Below are 25,687 nucleotides of genomic sequence, written 5' to 3'. Positions count from 1 at the left end.
CCACATATCCCGAAGGATATTTAACCGGAGGTGAACATATTTTCGTGAGTGACAAGTTTGTATGAAGTCTAGTTAAGGATGGAGTTTTCAAAAGGTAATTACTATTATAGAAGCAAGTCTTTGGGGGCTTGTGTCACTAGGAAATTGCCTTTTTAGGTAATGGCTAATATTATCCATCAAATAGTAATAGCATATTGTTAAAGGTTTTTGTGATTGCTTTCCCATCTAAAAATACAGTGCTCTAGGAAAGATGCAGCAAGATGTTTGATGCATTCTGAATTAAAATGGTTTAAATTATGAGCTGAAATCCGAGGTTGGTAATACAGTGGTACCTCGGTTTAAGAGCAGCCCGGTTTATGAACTGTTCAGTTTACGAACTCCGCAAAACCAGAAGTAGTGTCCCAGTTTGTGAACTTTAGCTCAGTCTAAGGACAGAAGCCGAATGGTGGAAGGGCACTGGCGGCGGGAGGCCTCATTAAGGAAAGCGCGCCTCGGTTTAAGAACAGACTTCCGGAACGGATTAAGTTCGTAAAATGAGGTACCACTGTACCTGTGTTAAGGTAAATTAAGGGAAAAGCCAATCAGAGTTCACTCTTGTCAGAGCTGTTTTCCTCGCCAAACATTTCAGTAGTTCACTTCTATTTCTATGATGTGATCAGTTTTTTTATGTTTCCATTTAAAAGTGTGGTATGTGAAAATACTTTTCTAGTGTAAAAGTACATTAAGAACAACAACAGAAAAACAGAAGATATTTCACATTTGCGTTGTTAGCTATCCATTTTCTGCTGCTTTCTGACTCCAAAGTGATTATTAATGAGATAGTTGTATATTCTTATTCTGACAGTGCACAACAAATATTCCTCTTCTATAAAGGAACCATTTTACATTAAACAGAAAAAATGAGAAAAAAGCTGTCTCTGAAATACAGAAATATGAACTGTTGCTCAGAACCTTATTGCAGTAGTGAAATGTCTTCAGTACCTGTTTTTAGCAGAAACATTTCTAAAAATCTAATCCATTAATAAAATGTTAGTGGGGAAAGCAAAACTTTGGTTATGGGGTAAAGTAAAAATATATAAGTAAAAATTAATTAGCAAGGAGCAGTCAGTGTTCATCTTAATCTTTTAATAGATATTTTAGGGTAATTAAATAAAGGTTACATCAGCATATGGAAACTTATCAGACTGGTTTTCAGAATGTATGAAACAAAGGTGCTAATGCCTTCTGAAGATTAATATATGCTATGTATGTATCATGAATGATGTAAGAAAATTGTTAATAACCCTCCTACACATTTGACAGTTTCATTAAAAAAACTCTGGGGTCAGTTAGATCCTAGTCATATTCAAATAACTCCAGCCATTATGAAAACACTAATTAGCACATTGCTGCATCACCATAAAACACTGTAGGTACTTTCTTTATTCATAGCTTTGTATGTTTTTGAGTTGAATGAACAAACATAGCAGTAAGATACTAGGAATCTGCAAGATCCCATAGGAATTAACATTCAGATTCATTCTCGATCCTAATGACAACACCCAGCACCGAAAAAACTGCAGAAAAAAATCACAAGGGTCAAATAACGAACACTGTTATGCCCAATCAGAAACAGCCACTGCCACAACCAATTGAAAAACAGCCCAATCGCAGAACAGCAGCAAAAAAAAAAAAAAAAAGTTCTGGGTTTAAGCAGTGGATGCACGTAGTAGCATGGGGAGGAGCAGGAGCACAAATGGAAAAAACAACGAAACAGTGTGGATGGGCTGATGGCACGCGTGCCAGCAGTGAGAGCTCTGTGTGCCCACTCTGGCACGCGTGCCATAGGTTCGCCACCGCTGCCTTAAGCTATGGAGTGCATAAGGGCTCAGGATCCAGACTGGCTGTCAGCTCTAAACCTGAATGCTTTAATGGTATATAGTGTGTGTGAGGAGGATGGAGTCTCAATTTTTCTTCCAAACTGAAGATAATCATGCAGATTTGCTATTGGAGGCAATGACTACTTTTAAAAATATTTTTATATTTGTTATAAAACTTTCCTCTAATAGATCTCAGTTCCCTCTACTTTGTATTACAATTGTTCATGCTTCATAGGGGCCATTGAGACTTGTTCTCCTGTACTCAAGGCCAGGAATGTTTGTGTGTGTGACCTGAGGAAAGGATATGGCAGACATTTTCCCTTCTTAAGTCAAGCTGGGAGCTCTTTGTTGAGATTGACCACAAGTGCTATTTCTCTGCACAAAGGAGTTTACACCTCAAATTCTCTTCCATCTTCCACTTGAATAACAACAGAAATAATCAAGCATTGGGGAATCCTGTTTATCAGAAAACTTAGTGCCTATGGGGTTAGCTGATAAAATACCAAGCAGTGGCAGTATAATGGATCAGAATAGGTGGATCAGAATAATCCAAACTCTGTTTTTCTTTTTCTTTTTAATGATTCAGGAAAGTACTTCCAATTAGCATGTATTAAATGTCACTGGCAGATTAGACATTGTGCGCAACGTACTGTTCACATTCAGGGAATGCTCAAACCATGGTTTGGAGGATTGGGAATAAGTAGCAGTGAACCTTGGGCTCATGCAGGGGTGGGAAAACTTTTCAGCCTGAGTGCCTCGTTCCTTCATGCTTAGCGTTATGCTAGTAGTGCTTGGGGACAGGGGCAAAATGGATGTGACAAAATTGGGTGGCGCACAGGTGCAACTCTAGTCTTGGAACAGTAGGCTACAGTCCAGCCATGCAAAGTTCAGGAGGTTTTGGAGTTACATCAAGCCAACTTCATTTTTTTTACAAGCCATCAAATGTATGGATGTTATGACATTAGCATAGGAGTAAGGTTGCCGCTTTTTCTTGTACAGTGGTACCTCGGTTTACGAACTTAATCCGTTCCGGAAGTTCGTTATTAAACTGAGGTACGCTTTCCCTAATGAGGCCTCTCACCGCTGGTGCCCTTCCACCATTCGCCTTCCGTTCTTAGACCAAGGTAAAGTTCACAACTTGGACACTACTTCCGGTTTTGCGGAGTTTGTAAACCAAATAGTTTGTAAACAGGGCTGTTCTTAAACCGAGATAACACTGTAATAGTAATTATTGCCTTCATCAATGATTGGCATTATTCTAGTATTCTAGTCTATAAGAAGGGAGATGCTTCTTGTAATAATTTTGTTTTGGCAATGTATCCTGGAACCACATGTTATTCTATTATTTCTGACAGGAATGCCCAAAGAGAAGTACGATCCACCTGACCCACGGAGGATGTACACAATTATGTCCTCAGAGGAAGCAGCCAATGGAAAAAAGTCACACTGGGCGGAGTTGGAAATAAGTGGTAAGTGGAGAGATATTGGATGGTAAATAGTCTGGTTTTGTGCTTTTTTTAAAAAAGTATTTAGTTTTATTAAATGTTCTAGCACAACAATGTGGTTTAAAATCTAAAGCATGTTAATTTTTTTAATTTCAGTATCTTAATTAAATTTGTCACCCTTTGTAAAAGACTGAATCTGTGCAAAAAATCTGGTTTTTAAAAACATCCCAAACTGCAGTCCAATACACACTTACCTAGAAGTAAGTCTTATTGAACTTGATGACACTTACTTTTGAAAGACATGCAGAGGATTGCATTGTAAATTGCTGAAATACTTGTGGAAGTGAATGCTGTAAGTTAAATAGATGAAGAATTCTTTCTCTCTTCTGTTTTGAGTTTACTTCCAATCTGGATCCTGCCCACAATGTCTTCTGAATCTTCCTGTCTACATGCTTGCTGACAAGCAAAAAAACAAGCTGAAAGCTTGATGACTGAGAACTTCACTTTGCAGAAACCACATTCTCTCGAGCAACTTTTATTTTAATGGTTGTGGAGATGGTAATGCGTCATATCAGTTTACCCAATTCTAGGCTGAATAGTCTGTTATTTCCTGATTCCCTTTTTCAAATAGTGGTATGTTTTTTGTCTTCCCAATTCCAGCCTCTCATAAGGTCAGAATTTTGCATACTTAAGTTCTTTAAGAGCTTTCAGGTATATGCCATCCAGACCAAGGTTTCAACTGGTAAATCTCTTATTCTCTCTTTTTTTATTTTACTTGTAGATTTAAAAAACCTTCACATTTTGTCCTGGAGGCATTTCAGTTCTTTAAAACTGATCCTCTCTCTCTCTCTCTCTCTCTCTATATATATATATGAAAATTTCCTCTTTACAGGCAACTTACCATTAATATGTTCATTTTTTCCAATTGATTCAACAAAACTCCCATCTCTCAGCCAATTGTGGATACCTCTTTCCATTCAAGTCCAAGGTCTCTTCCCTCCTAGTCAATTCCATGTTCAAGGACAGCCATCTATTACATCTAGACATGTTATGTGTTGCAATTTTGAATGGAGTCCATGTGAGGGTAATTGTAGCCACACTTTCTCTTTTATCTGATTTCATTCTCCATCACTTTTGGTCAGGGGAGGGACATTGCATCAGTGCTGCAATCAAATTCATGTTTACATAATGTGACTTATGATCTATTCTGCTTTTTGACATTCTAATTAACACTACCCCAACATGGCCTTCACTGTTCTTTCTGTATATAAAAGGATACCTATATCCCAATGATTCTCATCTTCCCACCAGGTTCCCTTAATGTTGCAACAGCTACATTCTGTTTTAGTACTATGCACCCAGGTTTTTCTCCCCCTGCCTTTGCTTAAAGGCCTCTAACATTAGAATATAAAAGGCTATATAAAGATACATTTCCAAATCTCCTTTTTGTATGCAGTTTCTCCTACAATTCCTTTTTGTCTCTTAAAATCACTGTTATTTTTGTCCTGATCATTTCTAAGCTCTCCATATCCCCTCATTTAGCCACCTGAGAGTTCCTAAAAGGTGAATCATCCTGAGCCAGATGTTCACCAGCTCCTGTTGTTTTCCCCTCAGAAATCAGTTTAAAAACTGCTTTGCAACCATTTTGATGTTAAGAACCAGCCATTAACCCCGATCTTTAGTTTCTGATTAGAAACGTAATAAATAATACATGCTGATGTACTATGCTTTGGCAATTAGCCTATTAGTCAAGTATTCTGTAGGTACTGGTGTAAAGATCTGTAAAACTCAAAGGCAGCAAGTTGTCCATGCATGCAGGTATTTTATTCTGGAATTAATGAGTTCAGTGATATTTATTGAACTCAGTACAGAGGTTGTTCTACCAAAATGTACAGTGGTGTCCCGCAAGACGAAATTAATTCGTTCTGCGAGTTTTTTCGTTCTGTGAGTTTTTTCGTCTTGCGAAGCACCACTGTGTATTGACGGTTTCCCGTAGGAATGCATTGGCGGTTTTTTTAAAAAGGCGCAAGACGTTTTGTCTTGCGAAGCAAGCCCATAGGGAAATCCGTCTTGCGAAGCAACTCAGAAAACGAAAAACTCTTTCGTCCTGCGAGTTTTTCGTCTTCCGAGGCATTCGTCTTGCAAGGTACCACTGTAATGTCAGATCCTTTTTAAAAAAAAAGATTCTGGAACCTTGGATTTTTAAAAAAAAAATCTGATTCTGTTGGGAGATTTCTTAGCATTTCGAAATATGTATCTTTCTCTTTGCGGGTGAATTAGTAGCTATTGTCTAGATCAGGGGTTCCCAAATGGTGGTGGTGCACAAACTTTACTCAAGTGGTCTGCAGCAAGTCTGTAAATACAATTAAATATCATAGAGTATCTAATATAACACATTACAGTTGCTACAACATGCAGAAAATTCATAAAGACCCTCAATGATTTTCAAGTGATCTGGGGGAGGGGGGAGTTTGGGAACCTGTTGATCCTGCTTCCCTTACCTCTTATTTCTGCTTTATTATGAAGAAGCATTTGATCACTTTTGAAGCACAAAAGCCTTGAATTCCCATTTCCATAGTGCATCACAAAACTAAACAAAAACGGTGGCGAGTTAAATTTTTGGGCATATATTTCAAATGTATCCGTTGAAATACATTTTAAAATAAAAGACAAATGAGTTGGTGGCTGAATTGAAAAGTACCTAACACAAAAAGGGGAAGGAGATAATTGTAGAAACTGTTTTGCTGTTTTGATTCATTTGCAGAAGTACTTTCACAAATGCAAGACGAGACAGAAAATGTTTCCCTCTTGTCTTTCAGGGAAAGTAAGAAGCCTAAGTTCATCCTTGTGGTCACTGACCCACTTAACAGCTTTGCATCTCAGTGACAACTCCTTATCCCGTATTCCTTCAGACATTGCCAAGCTTCACAATCTGGTATATTTGGACCTGTCATCTAATAAAATACGCAGTTTACCAGCAGAGCTCGGAAACATGGTGTCACTCAGGTAAACAAAATTTCATCTGTGAGGCCAGTACGATGTTATTCAGGTTTCTGTATGGTTTTGTATTGCAGTTTAGTAGTAGTAGTAGTAGTAGTAGTAGTAGTATTTGTTATTATTAAGCAGGAAGCTATCCCACGTTAGCTTCTTGGCTGATTTATTTCCAATTTGTATTGCAATCTTTCTGCCTTCTCGTGCTTGGGGAGGGCTGAAATATATTGGTGTTTGCTTCTGAACCTGCTCCAAATTTCAGGAGTATATTGCCCAGCTATTCAGAATGAGGTTAAAGTTCCATTTTAGGCTCTTAGCTTGCTTTATGGCTGCTCGGATAAGGAGTCAATTTGAACCTGGATGACTGGTTTCAAACTCCAAAGTTTTTCTAAAAATATATGTCCTTTATGGGAATAAACAGCTATTCATATTTTTGTTGCTTATTTGAAGTGTTACATTTCCTAAATACCAAATTTGCCATCCTGAGTTCTCTCTTCATGAAATCCTGTAATCTTGTGTGTAATGTGTTCCCCTGAAAAAAATGATAAATCCACTTACTTTAATGGTTCTTTTCCCTGCTGGCTTATTGGTAATCCCCATGGCAAGGTTAAAACATTTCTAAACAAGGATAAAAGCAGCATCCACCTTGATATTCAATGCAATACATAAAGGAGTGGTATCTTATTGGTCATAATAAGTACAGTCACATAAATTTCATAAAGCCTACTATTTTAATTTGTGTGTCATTATTGTGATGCTTTCTCAAAGTTGCTACTAGCACCTTTCTGAAACTGTTCCGTTATGTGTTACCATATCATTCTTACATGCATCTGGTATTGGAAGAAGGTGCCAGTGCTGGACAGTCCAGCTTTTCATACTAAGTGGTCTGCAAGGGAACTTTGACACAGAACCCATGGGCCACACACTGCCTTGTAATGTGGGAGGTGGGAAGTGAGGCCAAAATTTGACCACCACCAGCCCAGCCCTTGTGCTGCCTTCCCAAAACTGGCTAACAAAGGTGCTGGGCTTTGGGAAGGAGGTGTAAGGCTCTGACAGGCTCCTAGAGCCCTCCCACCACCTTCCAAAGGCTGGGAAAGCACTAATTAGGCTTTGGGAAGGAGGATGGAGGACTCTAGGACCCTGGCAGAGTCTTCATGCCTCCTTCCCAAAGCCCACCATCTTGCTTACCCAGCTTTGGGAAGGCAGGTGCAAGAGGACTGCAGTTGGGAGCATCAAAATGTTGCTGAGGGCCACCAAAAAAAGTCCTCAGGGAGTGTGTTGGATTGCCTTGTGCCAGTGTATTCGTCATTTTGCTGCAAGGAGATGTCTGGCAGTCTACTAAATGTTTCCACTTCATGAAATGCTGAATGAATGGTGAGGAGAAAAGAGGATCAAAGAAGGAAGAAAAGTCTTGTTCCACCTCACCCTCCTCTTGCCCACCTTGTCTCTCACCTCCTGTTTCTATGCCTTCTTCACAATGTGGGGAAAGAGAAAATTACTGTTGTGGTGGCGGAATTGTGCTCAGTAGAGGAGCACTTAAGGGTGTGTTTCTACAGAGGACTAAGCAGACCCTCAGTTATTAGTTCGGGGGCCAAGGTAGTTGAAAGTGCCTAGCTGATCTAGGCTCTTAATCCAGTCCTTGAGAGGATGGCACAAGGGCAATGGTGTCCTCTAGATGCTGTTGGACTCCAGCTTCCATCAGGCCTGGTCATTATTCTTGTTGCTAGGAACTCAACAACATCTAAAGGGTACCACACTAGGGAATAGGACACCTGTGTGCTTCAAAAGGCTGAGGGTTGGATATATTTCTTGGGGGCATGAAGGAACATTCATCCGTAGTACTCTCCCTTTGGTGCTTACTTAGCTAAGCAATTTTTAAAAGAAGGTAGAGAGTCTCTGCAGTTGGCAGAAGCCTCTGATCCTACCTAATAGCCCAGTTTTCAAATGGTCGTAGGAGGTGATTATGACTAATAAAATATGAGTTGGAGTCCTTTCATAGATGTTCTTAATGAGCAAAGCTACCCGCTTTCACTTTTATCTCTTCTTCAAGAGTTAGGTTGCTGACTGCCTGGTAAACAGTCTTCTCTTACCTAGCAGGTTTTCTTAAAAAAACCAAACCTCAATAGTATATCAGAAGGCTAAAACTATAAAATAGCTCAACTTTCTAGCTGCTTGTGATGAAAAGAAGCTCAAGAAATTGTGATTTCAGTGAACTGAGCAATGAATTAAGGCGGGGGGTGGGGTGGTAAAGAACCCCAGTAGCTTTCTTATAGTTAGCATATTTCTTATAGTAACCACCTTACATTATTCTGTTTAGTAATTTTGACTGTAGGAGTACTTTCTCCATAGTTTTACTTCATTAATGGTTTAACAAGTTTATGTTTAGAAGATGTGCTAGTCAGTTTGCTTTAATTTATCATTGTCTTTAACTACTGCAAAATCAATAATCTTTGCTGTTCAGTTTTCCATTGCTTTTGAAATGTGCTATGTTAGCACAGTTTCTCTTTTGTAGTGAAACAATTTTCATTTAAAACAATTAACTGTATATATCTTACTACTTTTGTCTTCATGTGACTTGCTAATAGGGAACTCCATTTAAATAACAACCTGTTACGAGTCCTACCATTTGAGCTGGGAAAACTCTTTCAGTTACAGACGTTGGGTTTGAAAGGTATGAATTTTAACTATTTCCCCCATGCCCTTTGTTTGCAATTTTCAGTTGATCTCATTCCTCAGCCAGCCATCACTTTCAAGCTGATATTTTAAGAAATAAAATTACTACCTAAACTGGAAATGGCATACTAAGATTCAGGCACTTTGAAATTATGATTTTTACAAATTTCTCTAAACTGCAATTGTTTTGAAAAACATTTTCCACCTTTATAAGAAGTTGAGTTAATTTTACTGTTTCTTTTTGCCTGTACAACCATAGAGTCCATATTATTATTTGTGTGTGTGTGTGTGTGTCTGGTTCTTTCTCTCTTCTCTTCTCCCCCCACCACCACTCCAGAGTGAGAGTCTGAGATTTTCAGCAAAAAACAGTTTCCTGAACTAGACACTTTAAAAATAAAAACCTCATGATTTTCTTGAGGTCTCATTTTCTCACCCTCTTCCCCAAACATTTCTACAGGAAACCCACTTACACAGGATATACTGAATCTCTATCAAGAACCAGACGGAACAAGAAGGCTACTGAATTATTTGCTTGATAACCTGGCAGGTACTGCAAAAAGAAGTAAGTACTGACTTCCTAGAACAGTTATTTGTGGCATGTAAAATAAATATCATCATCTCATTATTATTATTATTATTTTGTCTTCTGCAAATAGTTTCAACAGAACAGCCACCTCCCAGATCTTGGATTATGTTGCAAGAACCAGATCGAACAAGACCAACAGGTAGAACTGAATAAATCTGTGCTTTCTTTCCAGTCAGTGAAATTTTGTATTACCTTGCCTGTGCATCTTCTTTCCATTTCACTTTATTTTTTATAGCAAGTAGCATAGACATTTTAAGGGGGAAGTCATACATGTTTAGAAATTGAAACATTTTGCGTTTCTCATTCTTTCGAAAATATTCTAAATACTACATTATAATGGCAGAAATATACTTTTTTAAAAAAGGCATTTTCCCATATGTATATCCATTGTACTGTTTGGAAATAAAGCTGTCTGAATAAAAACACCACCACCAAAACTGAATGCTGTCCAAACGATGGCACAGCCATTCATGGCATCTTTAGAAGCAAATTATTAAAGAACATGAGTGAATGTTAAAATCAGAATTAAGTGTGGCCTCAAACCACGTAGATCCAGTTCGTCATAATGGCAACCCAATCCTATATATCATGTTTGCTCACCAGTTAAGTGCTGAGTTTAGTGTGGCTTATGTCCTGGTACATGTGCATAGGATTGTAGCTTAGTTACGAAACAAAGCTTCAATTGATTTAGACCTGAAATTCAATAAGAGCTCCTAAGTAGTTTAAGGGTTACCCTCATCTTGGAAAAAGTTCTTTATATAAGCTGGCTTTATGCTGGCTACGGTAACAGCTATTGACCTTGTAGGGGAAGTTTTGTGCTTCATTCCAACACAGATTGAACCAGTCCATTATATTGCATTGTCTGCCTATTTGGTGAATGGTGGAACTATCAACCTAGTTTCTAGAGAGAGAAAATCTAAATAATGCTGCATTATTATAGGTCAGCTGCTCAAATATATCTTGGAGCTAAAGTAAGCAAAGCCTAAAGCTGATCAACTTATTTAAAGGGAAAGGGGAAAATGTATGTTTAAAACAGACAATTTCTCTGTCTAAGTAAAACTCTCTTATACTGCAGCCCTGTTTTCTGTCATGTGTTACAATGTCCTCTGTGATAAATATGCTACTCGGCAGCTATATGGCTACTGCCCATCATGGGCATTGAACTGGGAATACAGAAAAAAGGCTATTATGCAGGAAATCTTAAGCTGTAATGCAGACATCATAAGTCTTCAGGTGAGAACTGACTTTGTTCTTTTTTGTTTATGTATGCACCCATTTTTAAATGTTTTTAACTTAAGCAATTTTCTTTCTGCATATAAGATGGGAATCATTACAAGACCCCTGCAATATGCTCTTAAGCCTGCTCTGAGAACTATTTGGATGAAATTCCAATGATACAGTAAAATGAATAGGGGACTAGTAAAGGATGCCTATGAAGCTTAAATATTTGTTGTTGCCTTTACTCCCCACCCACCCAGTGAGAGTCGCTTCCTGATTTATCATCCCTGTGTCGAGATTCATTTGCTCTCCCATCTGTTAGAAGGCTGGGTTACGTGGCTGCAGATGATGTGCCAAACCAGCAGATGCAGTGAAAAGAGTTGCAGAGCTTTTCTGCCAGGGATTACACGGGCCTTGAAGCAGAAAACAGGAATTAGGGTCAACCCTGCTGGCCAATAGACATTTCACCAAGCCAGGGAAATTCTGTTCCGTTTATTAAAGATCATAGCCTGTCCTGTCTTTAAGAGCTTGAGGTGGGCAACAGTCGATCAAAAATGTATATAAAATATGTAAATTGCTGTTAAAATGGGTCACAACTCTGTCCAGGTATTTTCCCCTTTCCTCCCTTCTGTATGTTCCCCTCCTTCCATTGTCTTTTTCCTCCCTTCCATTGTTGCTTAAAATACGCAGTTTCTTGCCTGGTTGTTTTTCCTAGTGTTGACATACTTCTGTCTCTGAACTAGTCTAGAGTGTATCTTCTGTTCTGATTACATTTTCTGAAGGACTCTGCTACACAATATTTTTATTGCATGTAGCAGAGTGTAACAGAGAATTTTGTGCATAGCAGAGAATTTCGGTGTTTAATATATTTGTACTGTAGTATTCTCTGGAAGCTGCTGGTTGCTGCATCCAAATTTGTGGAGGGGTTTCTACTAATTGCAGGTTCTCCAGCTGTTGAGGATAGTTGCATGTGGAAGCCTTATATTTTTGCTCCTTGAGTTCTTAAAGCTGCCCATTTTGGTCACAGAAAAACTCAGTATTGCTACTAGTATTAAGTAACTGCAAGATTGTTTTTGCAGTTGTTAATGTACTCTGAATTCTTTAATACAATGGCTGGGGTTCACTTAATGTTTGGCTCAAGATGATGATTTTGTGGAAAAGAGTCCAGTGACCATGGCATCTGATTTTCGGTGGGCTCCAGATTTAATAGCTTGGCAGGGATAAAGTTAAATTGGGATTTTTCAAACAAATATTTTTGTGGATTTGTACTATTACTGTTCTCAACAGTCTTCTGCATTGGTCCTTTATATACCCTATAAACTTCCAGCTGTTCTACTTTTATATTTAGTTTAATTGCTTACTCCATCGTGTCCTCGGATATGTGGTGCCTTTTGAATTTTAGACTGTTTCCATCAGTCACTATTTAGATGGAGGGGAGGGGAAACGGCCAGATCAGCTGACAGTGTCTCTATGACTGTTCTTACTATTTCACTCATCCTGAGCTACATGCTTTGCAGGCATGCTAAAATGGCACATTTTATTCTGGACTGGCGTTGTGGCTTAATCCATTTCACAGTAATGTAATCTGATGACTTCTTGTTATATTGACATGGAGCATCCGCTGAGTGGAGTTTGAATCATGTGACACTTCTGCCGGCAGAAGGGGGTAGTTGACTTTTTTAAATAATCTGCTGTTTTTAATAATCTGCAACTGTCTTTTGAAATCAGGTGCATATTTTTATCTTTGAAAAGCACCGCTTCTCCCTTGGGTGCAACAGTATTGTTAGAAGCTCTTAGTGGCTCAGGAAACAGGAAGGTGTGTGTACTTGTGGTGTATTTATGGTGCATGTGTAGCACTGGTCACACCCATTGATGGCATGTGAGCCTCAAAGCCCTCTGGTCAAAAATGTTAGCTATTCCCGTGTTAGGCTCTCTATCCTGAAGGGAGGTACGCTGATGATGGATTCCTGCTGCTGCTTTGTTCCTACTGTATTGTATATGGTTGGCAGACAAGTCAGAGTCCCACATAAACTGTTCTACAGAAAGGCATATGTCTACATACATATCAGTAAAATAAAATATAACACTAGTTCTTCTCCCCCATTATTTCAGTTGCTGTCTTTTCACATTATACTTTCTCAATGGACATAACTTCAGAGTCCTGCTTTAAAGGGGTATCCGTTGGAGACTTGAATTCATTTTCTTTTTAAAAGTTGCATTGTGCATTTGATAGTTCACCTAATTCTTGCACTGTCTTACATTTTAGGAGGTTGAAACTGAGCAGTACTACAGTTTTTTCCTAGCAGAATTGAAAGAGCGTGGATACAACGGATTCTTCAGTCCGAAATCCAGAGCTAGGACAATGTCAGAACAAGAGAGAAAACATGTTGATGGTTGTGCAATATTTTTCAAGACAGAAAAGTAAGATAAAACTTGTATCTTGTTCTCTGGCTACAGTGAATGAGGTTGCACAGCAACATCAGTTTTTAATCCTCTATGAAACCAGAGGCAGTCCTATAGCTTTGTTTTCAGTGTATTTCATGTCATTATACTATAAAAATTCTTGTTGCAAAAGGATTATTTCAGTAATTTGGGGAGCCTATCAATAGTTTGGCTGTTTAGGACTAGGTAACTTGAGTAGTAAAATTGTTCACTCATGAAATATGAATAAAGTAGTGGCCTCCTATGAATTCTCGTAATAGTTCACAGCTTTTGGTGGAATGGTGAATAGTAATGGTTATATTTATTTAAGAAAATGTCTGCATGTTGGCTTGTATGTGTTCAAGCTTTTATGATGGCCACAGTTGTGGTAAGCTGTCACAGCCATTATATTCACATTGAGAAGTCTAGTTACCTAATTTCTGTCAGCTGTGCAGATAGAATATGTGAATCATATTGTGATAAAATGAAAAATACGGTGTTATGTGCAGATCTTGCTTTAAATTGATTTTATTGCTTTCCAGGTTCACCTTGGTTCAGAAGCATACTGTTGAATTTAATCAGCTGGCTATGGCAAACTCAGAAGGATCAGAAGCAATGCTGAACAGAGTAATGACAAAAGACAACATTGGAGTTGCTGTGTTGCTAGAGCTACGAAAGGAGTTAATAGAAATGTCATGTAAGTGAATGCAAATCCAGTTTTCGACTGGACTCTGCAGCCATCTTCCGCATACCCTTTGCTGCTTTGGAAAAGAGTTGAGAACTGGTTTATCTACCAGTTCTGGTGACTGAAACTCATACCCAATGGATAGGAGAAGTCTCTACTTCTAACTTTGAGAACTTAGTGTGAAACTAAAAACCTTCCAAGGAGATGCAGACAGTTGCTTAACCACAAAATTTGTTTTTGCCCACCACCACCACCTACTAAATTTTTTGCATACTGTTTAAGGTGTATGTGGAGTAGTCATGCTGCCCCAAACTGGAGAATGGTTTTTCATGCATCTACCTGTCAATACAACTTTTAAAATGTACTGTAAACCCCACCCCACCCCCTTTTTTTAAAAAAAAAATGGTTTTGATTTAAAAGGGAAGTGAAATGGGATCAAAGTGGAATGAGGAGATGTGAAGATTCTTGAGGCTAGAAAAAGATTTCTAAGTCATCACTATTTTCTCATCTCCGTGTCTGTGCTTTCCTACTGGCCGTGATTTGTTCCTTTGACTGCCCTAGTATTTGCGCACATCTGTGGTAAAGATGCTGCTTAGCTTAGTATGGATGACAAACTGTATTTGCAGGTAATGAATGTAGCCTGTATTTTCAGTTAAGTAAATACTAATACACTTTGTCACTGCAAACAGTATCTGTCTAGATTGCAGAATTCTTTTGTGTGGTACTTGTCTTTATTGCTGTATGGGGAAAGGGTAATGACTGACAAATACTGCAGTTAAAATGCATATTATGTTTGCTAGAAAATTGTACATATAGTAGCTTAGAACTTATTTGCAGTCCATCACAGTAGCTGTTCATTATCATGTCGATAATGCAATAAAGCCAGCAGAGGGAGCACAGAGCCCTTTTTTGTTTTAAACTCATAAAATGGCTGGTTGAGATAAGGAATTCTATATTTGTAAAGTCCCAGTTAATTACTGCTGATTAGTTTGATATATCTTTTTAGCAGTATTTTTAAAGCCCTTTTCACCAATGCAACCTATGTAGTGATGTATCACTGCTGTTTTCTGAAGGGTTTTTTATTTCCCATTTTAGCAGGCAAGCCACACCCAGGAATGGATAAACAGCTGGTCCTTGTAGCAAATGCACACATGCACTGGGACCCGGAGTATTCTGATGTAAAGCTGGTTCAGACCATGATGTTCCTTTCTGAGGTAAAGAACATAATAGACAAAGCCTCTCGGAGTCTCAAGCCTGGTATTTCGGGAGAACATGCAACAATTCCACTTGTATTGTGTGCAGATCTGAACTCTCTGCCAGATTCAGGTAAGAGCAGCCATATTCCACTTGCTGAAGTGTTGTAACACCGCATTTGTTGGAACTGCTGGAAGTTGAATAAAACTTGATAGTGAAAGAGGCTCACAGAGCCATTTTGAAGGCTGTGCAGAAATGAACTTGAGGGATGGCTCTCAGAGCTCACCAGCTGATAGACGCTGAAAGCCCTCTTGGCTGCACTAGTGAGTTCCTCATGAAGGGGTCCCCAGCTCAGGTTCCCTGTGTGTGCCAAGAGAGAGTCTGCTTGCCAAGAAACAGTTGCATGCCCGCTTCAAGCTCTCAATTGTTCCATTGCAGGCATGCCTTTATTTGTCCACATATAATGGCAGGTGAGCATGATTTTGGGGAAACAGCCTCACAGGACAAATTAGGACCCCTGTGAGCTGGAAGTTTACCACCACTAAATCAGAGAAATCGAGCCTAACGCTTCACCCTTAATCAAATCTTATGATCCCTAAATTGCAGCCAAGGGAGTGAGTGTATGGGGGGTGGATTGTACTATTGAGATGGATCATCCATCATGAATGTAATACTATTTAAGAGGGATAGGTTGCTTGTTTTTTTTTAAAAAAAATATTCCCTTCACCCTAGGTGTGGTTGAATATTTGAGTACCGGTGGAGTGGAGACAAACCATAAAGATTTTAAGGAACTGAGATACAATGAAAGTCTCACTAACTTCAGTTGTAATGGGAAAAACGGAACCACCAATGGAAGGATTACTCATGGTTTCAAGTTGAAGAGTGCCTATGAGAATGGCCTAATGCCTTATACGAATTACACATTTGATTTCAAGGTGAGAGTTGAAATAAATTCCCATTGCACTATTACTGTTTTATTGCCTATTCAGCATAGGTGTGCAAGAAGTTTGATGGACTATTAAAACAAAAATGGAAGGGTTAGTAACAAATTAATTGTCAGGTTGGGGTAGTATTAAGTTTTGGAAGCACTTTCAAAGAGAAGAAAGCAGGCTGATAAAGGAAAAGGATGCTCTCCCAGTCACAGGAAACAGCACAACAGCAGTAGCCATTGCTTGCGCTTAAGAGGCCCATGGCCATGACAAGGTCGTGACCAAAAGTTGCCTAACTTTACACAATAATTCCTAGGGGTAATATTGCCTCTTCAGAGGTATTAACAAGAAATATATGTGAATCTCAGTGTAGCATGTGAACACCTTATGATGACTAACACTTTAAGAATTATCTCAAAGTTTCTCTCCTATCATTCAGTGATTTTATAGCAGTTGACAGTAAAACAAATAACACATTTTTAAAAATCATTTACTTACATATTTATTTCCAGCTTTCTGAGGCAAGTTGTCATAAAGTATGTTACAATAAGTGTGTTAGCATCTAAATAAACAAGAACATGAAATCTGCAGTGAAATCAAGAGCAAGGCAAAGCATAAATGACCACGAAAAGACCTCATGTTGCAACAAGACTATCTTAAGCTGCCCCCAGAACACTAGAAGGGGTAATACTAAACCTACAGCCTGAATAGAGGCATTTTACAATTCTGGGGTAGCAGTAGAGATGGACTTGCTTTGAGCATGATGGAATCTGAAGCAGGACATTGCATCTCTTTTCAAACTCTGAGAATAATAATTAATATTATTATTAATTTTATTGAAATCAATTAATTACACAGATTATAAAAACAGAACAAACCACGACCCTTGACCCCCAAAGCAAAATAAACAAGACAGTAAAACAGAACCAAACAGTAAAACAAAAAAGAAAAGAACATTTTGTCACCTGTATATACCATATTTTCATTCCAAATTCTTCTTTCTTGACTTCCTTCATCCTGTAGCCGGTTTTCTATTTTCTTCTTCTAAACTGTCTCTTTTTTGAATTATTTTTATGATTTTTCCAAGTTAATCAAAACAAGACCAGGTATTTATTTGGGGGCACTGCTTTTTAAAATATTCTCTACATTTCCCCCATTCTTTCTGGATCTTTCGTTTGGGCTGTTAGTTATTATTTATACCCCACCCATCTGGCTGGGTTTCCCCAGCCACTCTGGGCGGCTCCCAGTTGAATATTAAAAACACAATACAGCATTAAACATTAAAAAGTTCCCTAAACAGGGCTGCCTTCAGATGTCTTTTAAAAGTAGGATAGAATCACATGAGAACAAGTGGTCCTCAGTGTGTCTGGGATCCATACCATTTAGGCACCTGAATTTGCCTTGGGACCATGACCGTAGTCAGGGTAGGTGCTTCAGCACTAGAGTTATGTGGTTACTGAAGTCCATACCTGATATCAGTTGAAATTGCTTCCAGTTGTGTGTCTTCCCTTTCTGAAAATATTCACTCCATTTTCTCTCTTTTCAAAAGGGTATTATTGACTACATCTTCTACTCTAAACCTCAGCTGAATATTCTTGGCATCCTGGGACCTTTGGATCACCATTGGCTAATAGAGAACAATATAAGTGGCTGTCCACACCCGCTCATTCCTTCTGACCACTTCTCACTTTTTGCACAACTGGAGCTGGTGCTGCCTTTCCTGCCCCCGGTAAATGGAATCCATCTGCCTAGCAGGAGGTAGTCAAGTACATTTTAGAGGGCAACCTCAGTCTGATTTGTAAAATTGTAAAATCTGAATATAGAGGAGTGAGGTATGGCCAACAGGGATCTTTCTTAATGATCTTAATTTTAAATCTAATTATTTCATAAAGAAATAGTAAAAGCCAGGTGCTATCAGACACACAATTCTGAGCCCAACATGCTTTATTTACTGTTAGACAGGGACTGGTGCGTTGGCACCTCTCTTAGATTTGTTACAAGTAACCTGTTCTATCCAATGTAATATTTCATGCCTTGAAAATAGGGAATTACTATAATAAATTCTCTTCGCACAGGTATCTGTAGCACTACTTTTTTGAGGCCAGTAGTAAAACATCAAAAGACCATTCTTCCATACTTCACTCCCTTCTTTTTCAGACTTGTTTGTTTGTAAAATATAGAATTTGAATTTAGCCTTTATTGATTGTATATGAACAACAGAAAACCTGATTTATGAGATTTTGTACTTTAAAAAAAAAACAACCAGATTTGGAAAATGATTGTATTGTAAACTAAGGCTAAATTTTTATCTGTTTCATGTGTTATAAAGGCCAGCTTGTAAAAGAAGTTGCAGCAGGCTTTCTCTGCTAATGATTTGCACTGTTAGGGTTTTTAGCCCTTATGTACTACTTCATTTTTTAAAATTGAGAACACTGCTTTTAAATCTAAATTTGGTTAAATGATAACAAATTTCTTCAAGCCAGTTAACATACATTCATTTCTTTCTTTCTTTTAACTTAAAGCAACAGCGCAAACTTGTTCTCGGAACAGATAAGCTAAGCAGTGACTGATTAGGCTTTGTGGATTGATAGCCCTTATCGATATCTACATTCTAACCTTTTTCTGCCAGAAGTGGAAGGGCAGAATATTGTGTGAAAGCTTTTTAGTTTCTGTGTTAAGTCACTCGTTTCCTATCTCCACTGTGCCTGCTTCATTTTGTTCTCAATTAGCACTGCCTGTGCATGCAGAGAGAACCTGTGCATCCTCTTTTATTTTTTTAAAATAATGTTAACATTTTGTGAAAATTTTATGAAGATACTTTTGTATAAGCTGTGGCATCTATTTTTTTTTCCTTTGCGAAGCGTTGAATATCACTTTTTGAACACGTTCAGATGGTGGGTACACAAATTCTAAGCTTCTGATACCCATGCACTGCTTCTTTCAGTGTCATTGCACAATGCTGTTTGTTTGGTTTGTTCTCCCCTCTCCACTTAATACTATCATGTGAAGTCCCCTTTCAGTTGAAGCATCTTCCTCAGTCATTCCTCGGTCGTCATTCCTTGAAGCTAAAAGTATACAGTCTTCTGTTCTATGAAGCAGTGTAACTAGAGATGCATTTTCAGTACAGGTTCCCTAGACAACATTTCAGATCGAGCATTAAAGTGACCAAGTCCTATTCTACAAAGTGTCAACAGAACCAAGGTTGTAGTATGCCCTCATAGTGCCATTAGTGTTTGAAAGCCAAGTATATATACGGTATATATAAATATATATATATATAAAATCTGTCCATAAAAGGGAAATTCTATCTAATCCTTAGCAAACATACCTTCATTAATAAGTCTGTTTCTTATTTAGAGAGAGAACTTGGTCAAACTGCTTTTGTTTCAACTGCAGGCAGAGAAACAAAAGCTCTTTCTTGAATTGAGAAATTCTGAATATAATGAATTAAAAAATGGGTAATAATGATTGAAAATTTTATAAAGAAACTATAGGCACTTAGAAGTGCGCGACCATTTTGTTTTAAAGAATACAGTAAAATTGCAACAAGTTCATGTTTAGCAAACAAGCGTTTAAAAATTTTTAGTAGGAAAAGTCCAGATCTTGAATCCTTGTCTAGGACCTGATTTTTCTTTTGTTACATGTTTTTTTAGTTGTGCAAACACCAAACATGTCCAGTTTATAATCAGTACATCGGAATGCTGGTAATAATTGATGTAGTAGATTCAATTAGTAATGTTGCTTTTTCTGTTCTTGTTTTTTGGGTTTGGGGGTTATTTTGTACAAGTGTGAATAAAAGGTGTTTTACTCATGTTTCCTTAACAATGTGTTGGTAATGTGCATCATGACAATTTTCAGTGGCAATGGAGCCAATTTAGCTTGTCATACTCAGCAACCTATTTTGTTTCCTGATTATCTGGATTATTTAATTGTATGTCCAGAAAGCTTTATGGAAGGGAAGCACTTATTCATTTTATATTCCTTAGAAGGGATTAATTTTTCCTTTTAAGCTGGAGCTTGAGTGCACTTGGTAAATCCTAAAGGTTTAAGCTTTACACATGCGTTTTCACCTTTCTTTGTTCAATCTTAAATATATATCTATCTATATGAATTTATGGCAGCACATTAAAAGGTTACAGCCCGTTCATGTACTCAAGGACTCTGTTCTTGCCTGGACATGTTGCAATCTATGGGCACTTGAAATTCCTTTTCCATGTTTGGCATAATAAGATTATTGAAGTATGAGAGCTCAGAAAAATTAAAACAACCTGATCCCCCTTGACTTCAGTGAGCCTTTGGTCAGATCCCACAGTACTGAAGTGACACGCTGAGGAAATGCTCTGCATCTCTGCAGAATAAGAAGTTGCACCTAATGTGTCTGGCAGTCAATATCAGAATAGTCATACTTTTAATACAGTTTTCTGCATCAAACAAATTCATACATTTCATAAATGAATGCAATAAACGATATGTGTTCACAAAATGCTAATTTCCAATAATCCTAACACTTATCTTACTTAAGGTGGCTTTGGATGTTGCCATAACAAATGTTCAGTGTTTCTTAATGTAATCACATGATTATTATTTTTTAAGGACGTAGAGCATTGGTGGGCATGAGGATCCCTTTCCCCATTCCCCAGTTTAATCAAACTAGATGTCTGACTAGGGATGGTCACATATTGAAAAACCGAATACCTACAGCCTGCCCATTTCTGGATAAAAATGATATTAAGGCGATAAAATCAATTATGGTGGAATTTAAGCAGGAAATATAAAATATATGGGATTCTCTATTTTAAAGACAGTGACAGAAAAAGCTCTAGGAAATGTGTGTAATTATTCTGTCCCTTTTTTATTTGTGGGCTCAAGCCTCAATTGTAAAGTTAACCATTCAGGATGCAAACTTGCATCTGAAAACTCTGATAAAGTTATTTGAATTCTGCTGTGGCTTAAATGTCTAAAAGTAGCTTCAGATGTCAAGTTCCCACTTTTATCTATGGGGCAAAGAACTCAAAGCCAAAATAATTGCACTAACATTTTCAGCAGAATTAATCGCACTGCAAATTTTTCAAGTCAAATTTACTACTGCTTATGTAGTGACTCTGTTTTTTCCCATCCAGCCTGACTCAGTGTTTTAGTATATGTTAACTCCTGCTATACTTTTTGGTTGTCTAAGCTTTTTTAAAATGTAGGTATCTTGGTATGCTTAAGTAGTATCTAAAAATTAGAATACCTAGTCTTTATTCACAGTACTTCTGTATAACGTGTAATGCACTGGACTAACTCTTGTTTACCATATGTGTAACAAAAAAACAAAAACAAAAACCAGCACATCATCTGCACTAAGCTCAAAGAATGTTGCATTTGTCTATAGGCAGCTCTTCAATAAGATAAATGGGAAATTGAAAATGGTCTGATGGTAAACAAGGGCTTTTACTGTTCTCTTCAGTGGAACTTTCTTCTTGGTCAAATTTTAACTAGCTAGTATTATATTTATATACAGGGTTGTCTTTTTTTTCTTTACCAATGTATTTTCCTACTCATAGCTGACCAATAAATTCAATATCTGTTTCAAATTTCTTTTGAAGTCTAATTTACCTTTTTCACCTCCGCCTGTAAAACAGACAGGGCCGCTGGGTTTGCTGTTACATTAAGTGTTTAATTCCCGGTCCTGACTACAAAAAGAATAAGGCTGCAGATGGAAAGCAGCACATGTCCAGTCCTGAAGCAGAGATCTTTGTGCAGGCCTGTCCAGTTTCTTGGCCTCTAGGCTTTCCCTTTCTGTCTCAAAGAGAATTAAAAACTTTCTCAGGATCCCGGGTAAAGCCGATGGGCAGGACATGCAGGTTCCACTATCATAACACAATGTGTTCCCAGGGAATTGTTCATTAGACGAGCTTTCACATAACAAGCTGATGGTTTTCCATAATTTCCCATGAGAACATTTCTAATCTGTGATTTGTCTGATCTTGTTCCTTCTCTTCATGGTTTCCACCCAAAATGGCTGCCACTGGCCAGCAAAACACAAGTAAGGAAGCGGGCAAACTCCATCTGTTCAGATATCTGAGTCAGCCATTCGTGTACAGTGGTACCTCAGGTTACATACGCTTCAGGTTACAGACTCCGCTAACCCAGAAATATTTCCTCGGGTTAAGAACTTTGCTTCAGGATGAGAAAAGTCTCGCGGTGGCGGTGCAGTGGCAGCAGGAGGCCCCTTAGCTAAAGTGGTGCTTCAGGTTAAGAACAGTTTCAGGTTAAGTACAGACCTCCGGAATGAATTAAGTACTTAACCCAAGGTACCATTGTAGTGAGGTTTGGGTATAAAATTGACATTTTGGATAACACTCGTTCTGATAGCAGGACCTGCAGGTATGCCACTAACAGTCAGGTGTGCTGTTTAATGAACGTGTTACAATAAGGGAAGACAGCGACTGGAAAGTAACTATCATGCATACCTCGGTAAAACCTATTCTAGGGTTCCAGTAATTGTCAGAATGCAGTCTGGACTACCTTATCCTTTTACAAAACTAGGTTTCACTATCCAGAACCAAAGGCCAGCGCTGCCGACATGATCTAATGCAGAGGTGGGGAACCTTTTTTCAACCTTAAGGCCACATTCCCTCATAAGCAACCTTCCAGGGGCTGCACCATTGGGGTGGGCGGGGCCAGAAGCAAAAGTGGGTGGAGCAACAAGTGCATGCATGCATTTCCAGAAACTAGTGTGTAGAAAAGGACCCCCCAGTTTTTTATGGGTGAAAGAGTACCTGTTGTGAAAGGGAAGGGCAAGTGTTGAAACATTTGGGAGGAAGACTGACGTTTTTTCAGTACCAAATAAGGCAAAGCAAGTACCAAGTATGTTTAGGAACTGAATACAGTGGTACCTCGTGAACTTAATTCGTTCTGGAGGTCTGTTCTTAACCTGAAACTGTTCTTAATCTGAAGCACCACTTTAGCTAATGGGGACTCCTGCTGCTGCTGCGCCGCCGGAGCATGATTTCTGTTCTCATCCTGAAGCAAAGTTCTTAACCCGAGGTAATATTTCTGGGTTAGAGGAGTCTGTAACCTGAACCTGGAGCCGTGGCTCCGATCTGGTGGAACACTCTGTCACAAGAGACTAGGGCCCTGCGGGACTTGACATCTTTCCGCAGGGCCTGCAAGACAGAACTGTTCCACCAGGCCTTTGGCCTGGGCACAGCCTGACTCCCTCCCTCGGTTATCTTCGCAGAGCTCTGGCCCAATGGTTGCCAGTGGCTTGAATTAATTAATTTTATTATGAATGATTTTAGAGTGTTGTTTGTACTGTACTTTTGTACTGTTTTATTGTTGTTAGCCGCCCTGAGCCTGGCTTTGGCTGGGGAGGGCGGGATATAAATAAAATTTATTATTATTATTATTATTATTATTATTATTATTATTATTATTAGTAACCCGAGGTACCACTGTATTTTCTTCCTCTGTTGTAGGGCTATCATTCAAATTTCTCCAGGGGCCTATAGTGTGCATAATAGCACAAATATTATCCATAATGTAGGTGTGATTTCTACATAGGTGAAGCCCCTTTAAGAACATACAAGCAGCAAAGAAATGTTCCATCAATGTTGAAACTTACATATTTGCAGAGAACCTATATATTTATTCAGCTGCTCCAGTGTGGTGTTTGTGTTTCCTGCAGACAGGTTCTTCAGTTTCAAATGGAGCAATAACTTCATATTTTACTTAGACTTTTCCTGCCCACATCCATCTCTCAGCGGCTTGAGATCCCTGTTGCTTTAGTAGCTGAGTCTTTTCTTTTGCAGAACTTTCCTAAAAGGACTAGGGGTTATTTCTAAATCTATGAAAATGGTGGCTCTTTTTTTTATCGCTACTTGAGTGTATAAGTGACATGATTTTTTTAAAAAAAATTATTATACTTGCTTTAGATGTTTAACAGAAAAAAACGCCCAACAGAAGTTATTTTAAAAGAAACATCTCTGTGCCAATATGAACCTTCTGAAAATGGTCTGGCAACAGCACACGAAGTACGTTGTGGTGTGTTAGCTGTGCAGTGAAGCACTCAGGACTCCTGTATCATGAACCATCCCAAAAATATGGGCACTTTTGGGTGCAAGAGAATCACAGTTTACTTACAGCCTCAGTTACCAGCTTTGGCATTGGTGAAAGAGGGTTCCTTAGACTGGAAACCCTGGCTAGTTGACAAACCAGCTTCTGCAAGAGATGACTACAAACAGCTGCTGCAGGTCAGCCACAATACCTGAAATAGTTCCTGGTAGCTAAGCTTTAGGACATAAGAATGAAGAAGTGAAAATAGTCCAGTGGCAGCAAATGGTGTTTGCATGTCTTTTGTCCCAAGAGTGGGGAATCTGTGGACCTCCAAATGTTAATAGGCACTAACACCCATCAGCTCCCACCAGCATCACCAGTGGTTAGAGATGGTGGGAGTTGTGGTCCAGAAACACCTGGAAAGCCACAGGTTCTTTATCCTGCCTTTAGTGCCTAGCCCTCAGAAGGGTTCAGGTTTATATGAAATATCTTGCATATTTTTCTGCTTACTGGAGCTGATTGGAGCTGGAGTCCCAACAACAGCTGAAGAACTACAGGTTCCCCAACCCTGCTGAAATACCACTTCTGTTAACATTTTGCAGCTGTGTTGCATTTCTGCTGTGCTCCACTCTTAGCTGGCAATTAGGAAAGCAATTTATTAGAATCAAACACAGCTGATCTCTGAGATCACCCAAACATTTAGATCTTTGTGGAAGGATGCAGCTGGCAGTGTGCAGAGCAAGGAGAAGAGGTGAGGTCCCACTTAACAAACAATCATTTCTTAGGGAGGTATTCACATAAGAAGTCCACAATTTACATTGATTCCTATGGGAACATTTCTAATCAGCGATTTGTCCAATCTCCCTCCCTGCATGGTTTCTTCCCAAAGATGGCTGCTGCTGACCAACAAAGCATGAAGAAGGGAGTGGGCCAACTCCAGCTGTTCAGATATCTGAATATGTGGTATGTATAGCAAGGTTTGGGCATAATTATGTTTAGATAACTGAATTTTTGCATAAAGAGTGGGCAGATAGCAGGACCTACATGTAATATGGATGTTTACTGTTGATAATACCTTTCCCTCCTTCAGGCACCCTTACTTCTTAAGATTCTTAATCCATTTCTAATTTTGCACCTGTGTGCCCATTCCTCAGACCAAAAGGTGCAGCCAAAAGTTGTGGCCCTCCAATTCCCACCAGCCCCAGCCAACATGGCCTGTGGTCAGGGATAATGCAAACTATAGTCCCACAAATTCAGGAGGGTGCCAGGTTAGCTCTAACCTTTTAGCATTATTCAGGCATTCTATCCCACATTATGGCAAGCCCCCCTAGCCCTTGTGTCACCATCGCCATTCCCACAGCTTTTTGCGTGTTAGGGACCGAGCCTCTGGAGCAGGGGGGCTTTTTATATACTCGTGCAGGGTCCCAGCACAATTTAGAAAGCCTGAAAGATCAGGGTTCTAAATTACGCATGGAGCCTATGCAAAGAGAAACGGCTCCTTGCTCAAGTGGTACAGCCCCAGTGCATGATACGGAGGGCTGTGGGAGAGGCAACAATGACATGAAAGGAGAGGGGCTGTGGAGGGCACCCCTGCTCTCCCCTGGTGTGCTACATTGCTGGGGGAGCCTTGTGGATTGCTGCCACCA

General features: G+C 38.9%; 1 protein-coding gene across 7 annotated transcripts in view; it reads left to right on the top strand.

The window, feature by feature from the left end:
* The window catches only part of CNOT6 (CCR4-NOT transcription complex subunit 6), a 34,597-nt gene extending 13,020 nt beyond the window's left edge, over window positions 1-21,577 (top strand). For 5 of the 7 annotated variants that reach the window (XM_083428549.1, XM_083428548.1, XM_083428546.1 and 2 more), the window contains 11 exons: window positions 3,215-3,328; window positions 6,124-6,310; window positions 8,881-8,966; window positions 9,426-9,530; window positions 9,625-9,693; window positions 10,630-10,787; window positions 13,039-13,193; window positions 13,736-13,890; window positions 14,974-15,204; window positions 15,805-16,007; window positions 17,551-21,577. In XM_083428549.1, the coding sequence (XP_083284675.1) occupies window positions 3,217-3,328; window positions 6,124-6,310; window positions 8,881-8,966; window positions 9,426-9,530; window positions 9,625-9,693; window positions 10,630-10,787; window positions 13,039-13,193; window positions 13,736-13,890; window positions 14,974-15,204; window positions 15,805-16,007; window positions 17,551-17,763 (1,674 nt within the window). In that variant the 5' untranslated portion in view covers window positions 3,215-3,216 and the 3' untranslated portion in view covers window positions 17,764-21,577. The remainder of the gene's footprint in view (window positions 1-3,214; window positions 3,329-6,123; window positions 6,311-8,880; window positions 8,967-9,425; window positions 9,531-9,624; window positions 9,694-10,629; window positions 10,788-13,038; window positions 13,194-13,735; window positions 13,891-14,973; window positions 15,205-15,804; window positions 16,008-17,550) is intronic. The other 2 variants (XM_083428550.1, XM_083428545.1) reach the window with 1 other exon arrangement.
* The last annotated feature ends 4,110 nt before the right edge of the window (window positions 21,578-25,687 follow it).

The sequence above is a fragment of the Podarcis tiliguerta genome (genome assembly GCF_965153285.1).
Source record: "Podarcis tiliguerta genome assembly, chromosome: 2".
Classification (NCBI taxonomy): domain Eukaryota; kingdom Metazoa; phylum Chordata; class Lepidosauria; order Squamata; family Lacertidae; genus Podarcis; species Podarcis tiliguerta.
This window is presented reverse-complemented; position numbering and strand designations above follow the sequence as displayed.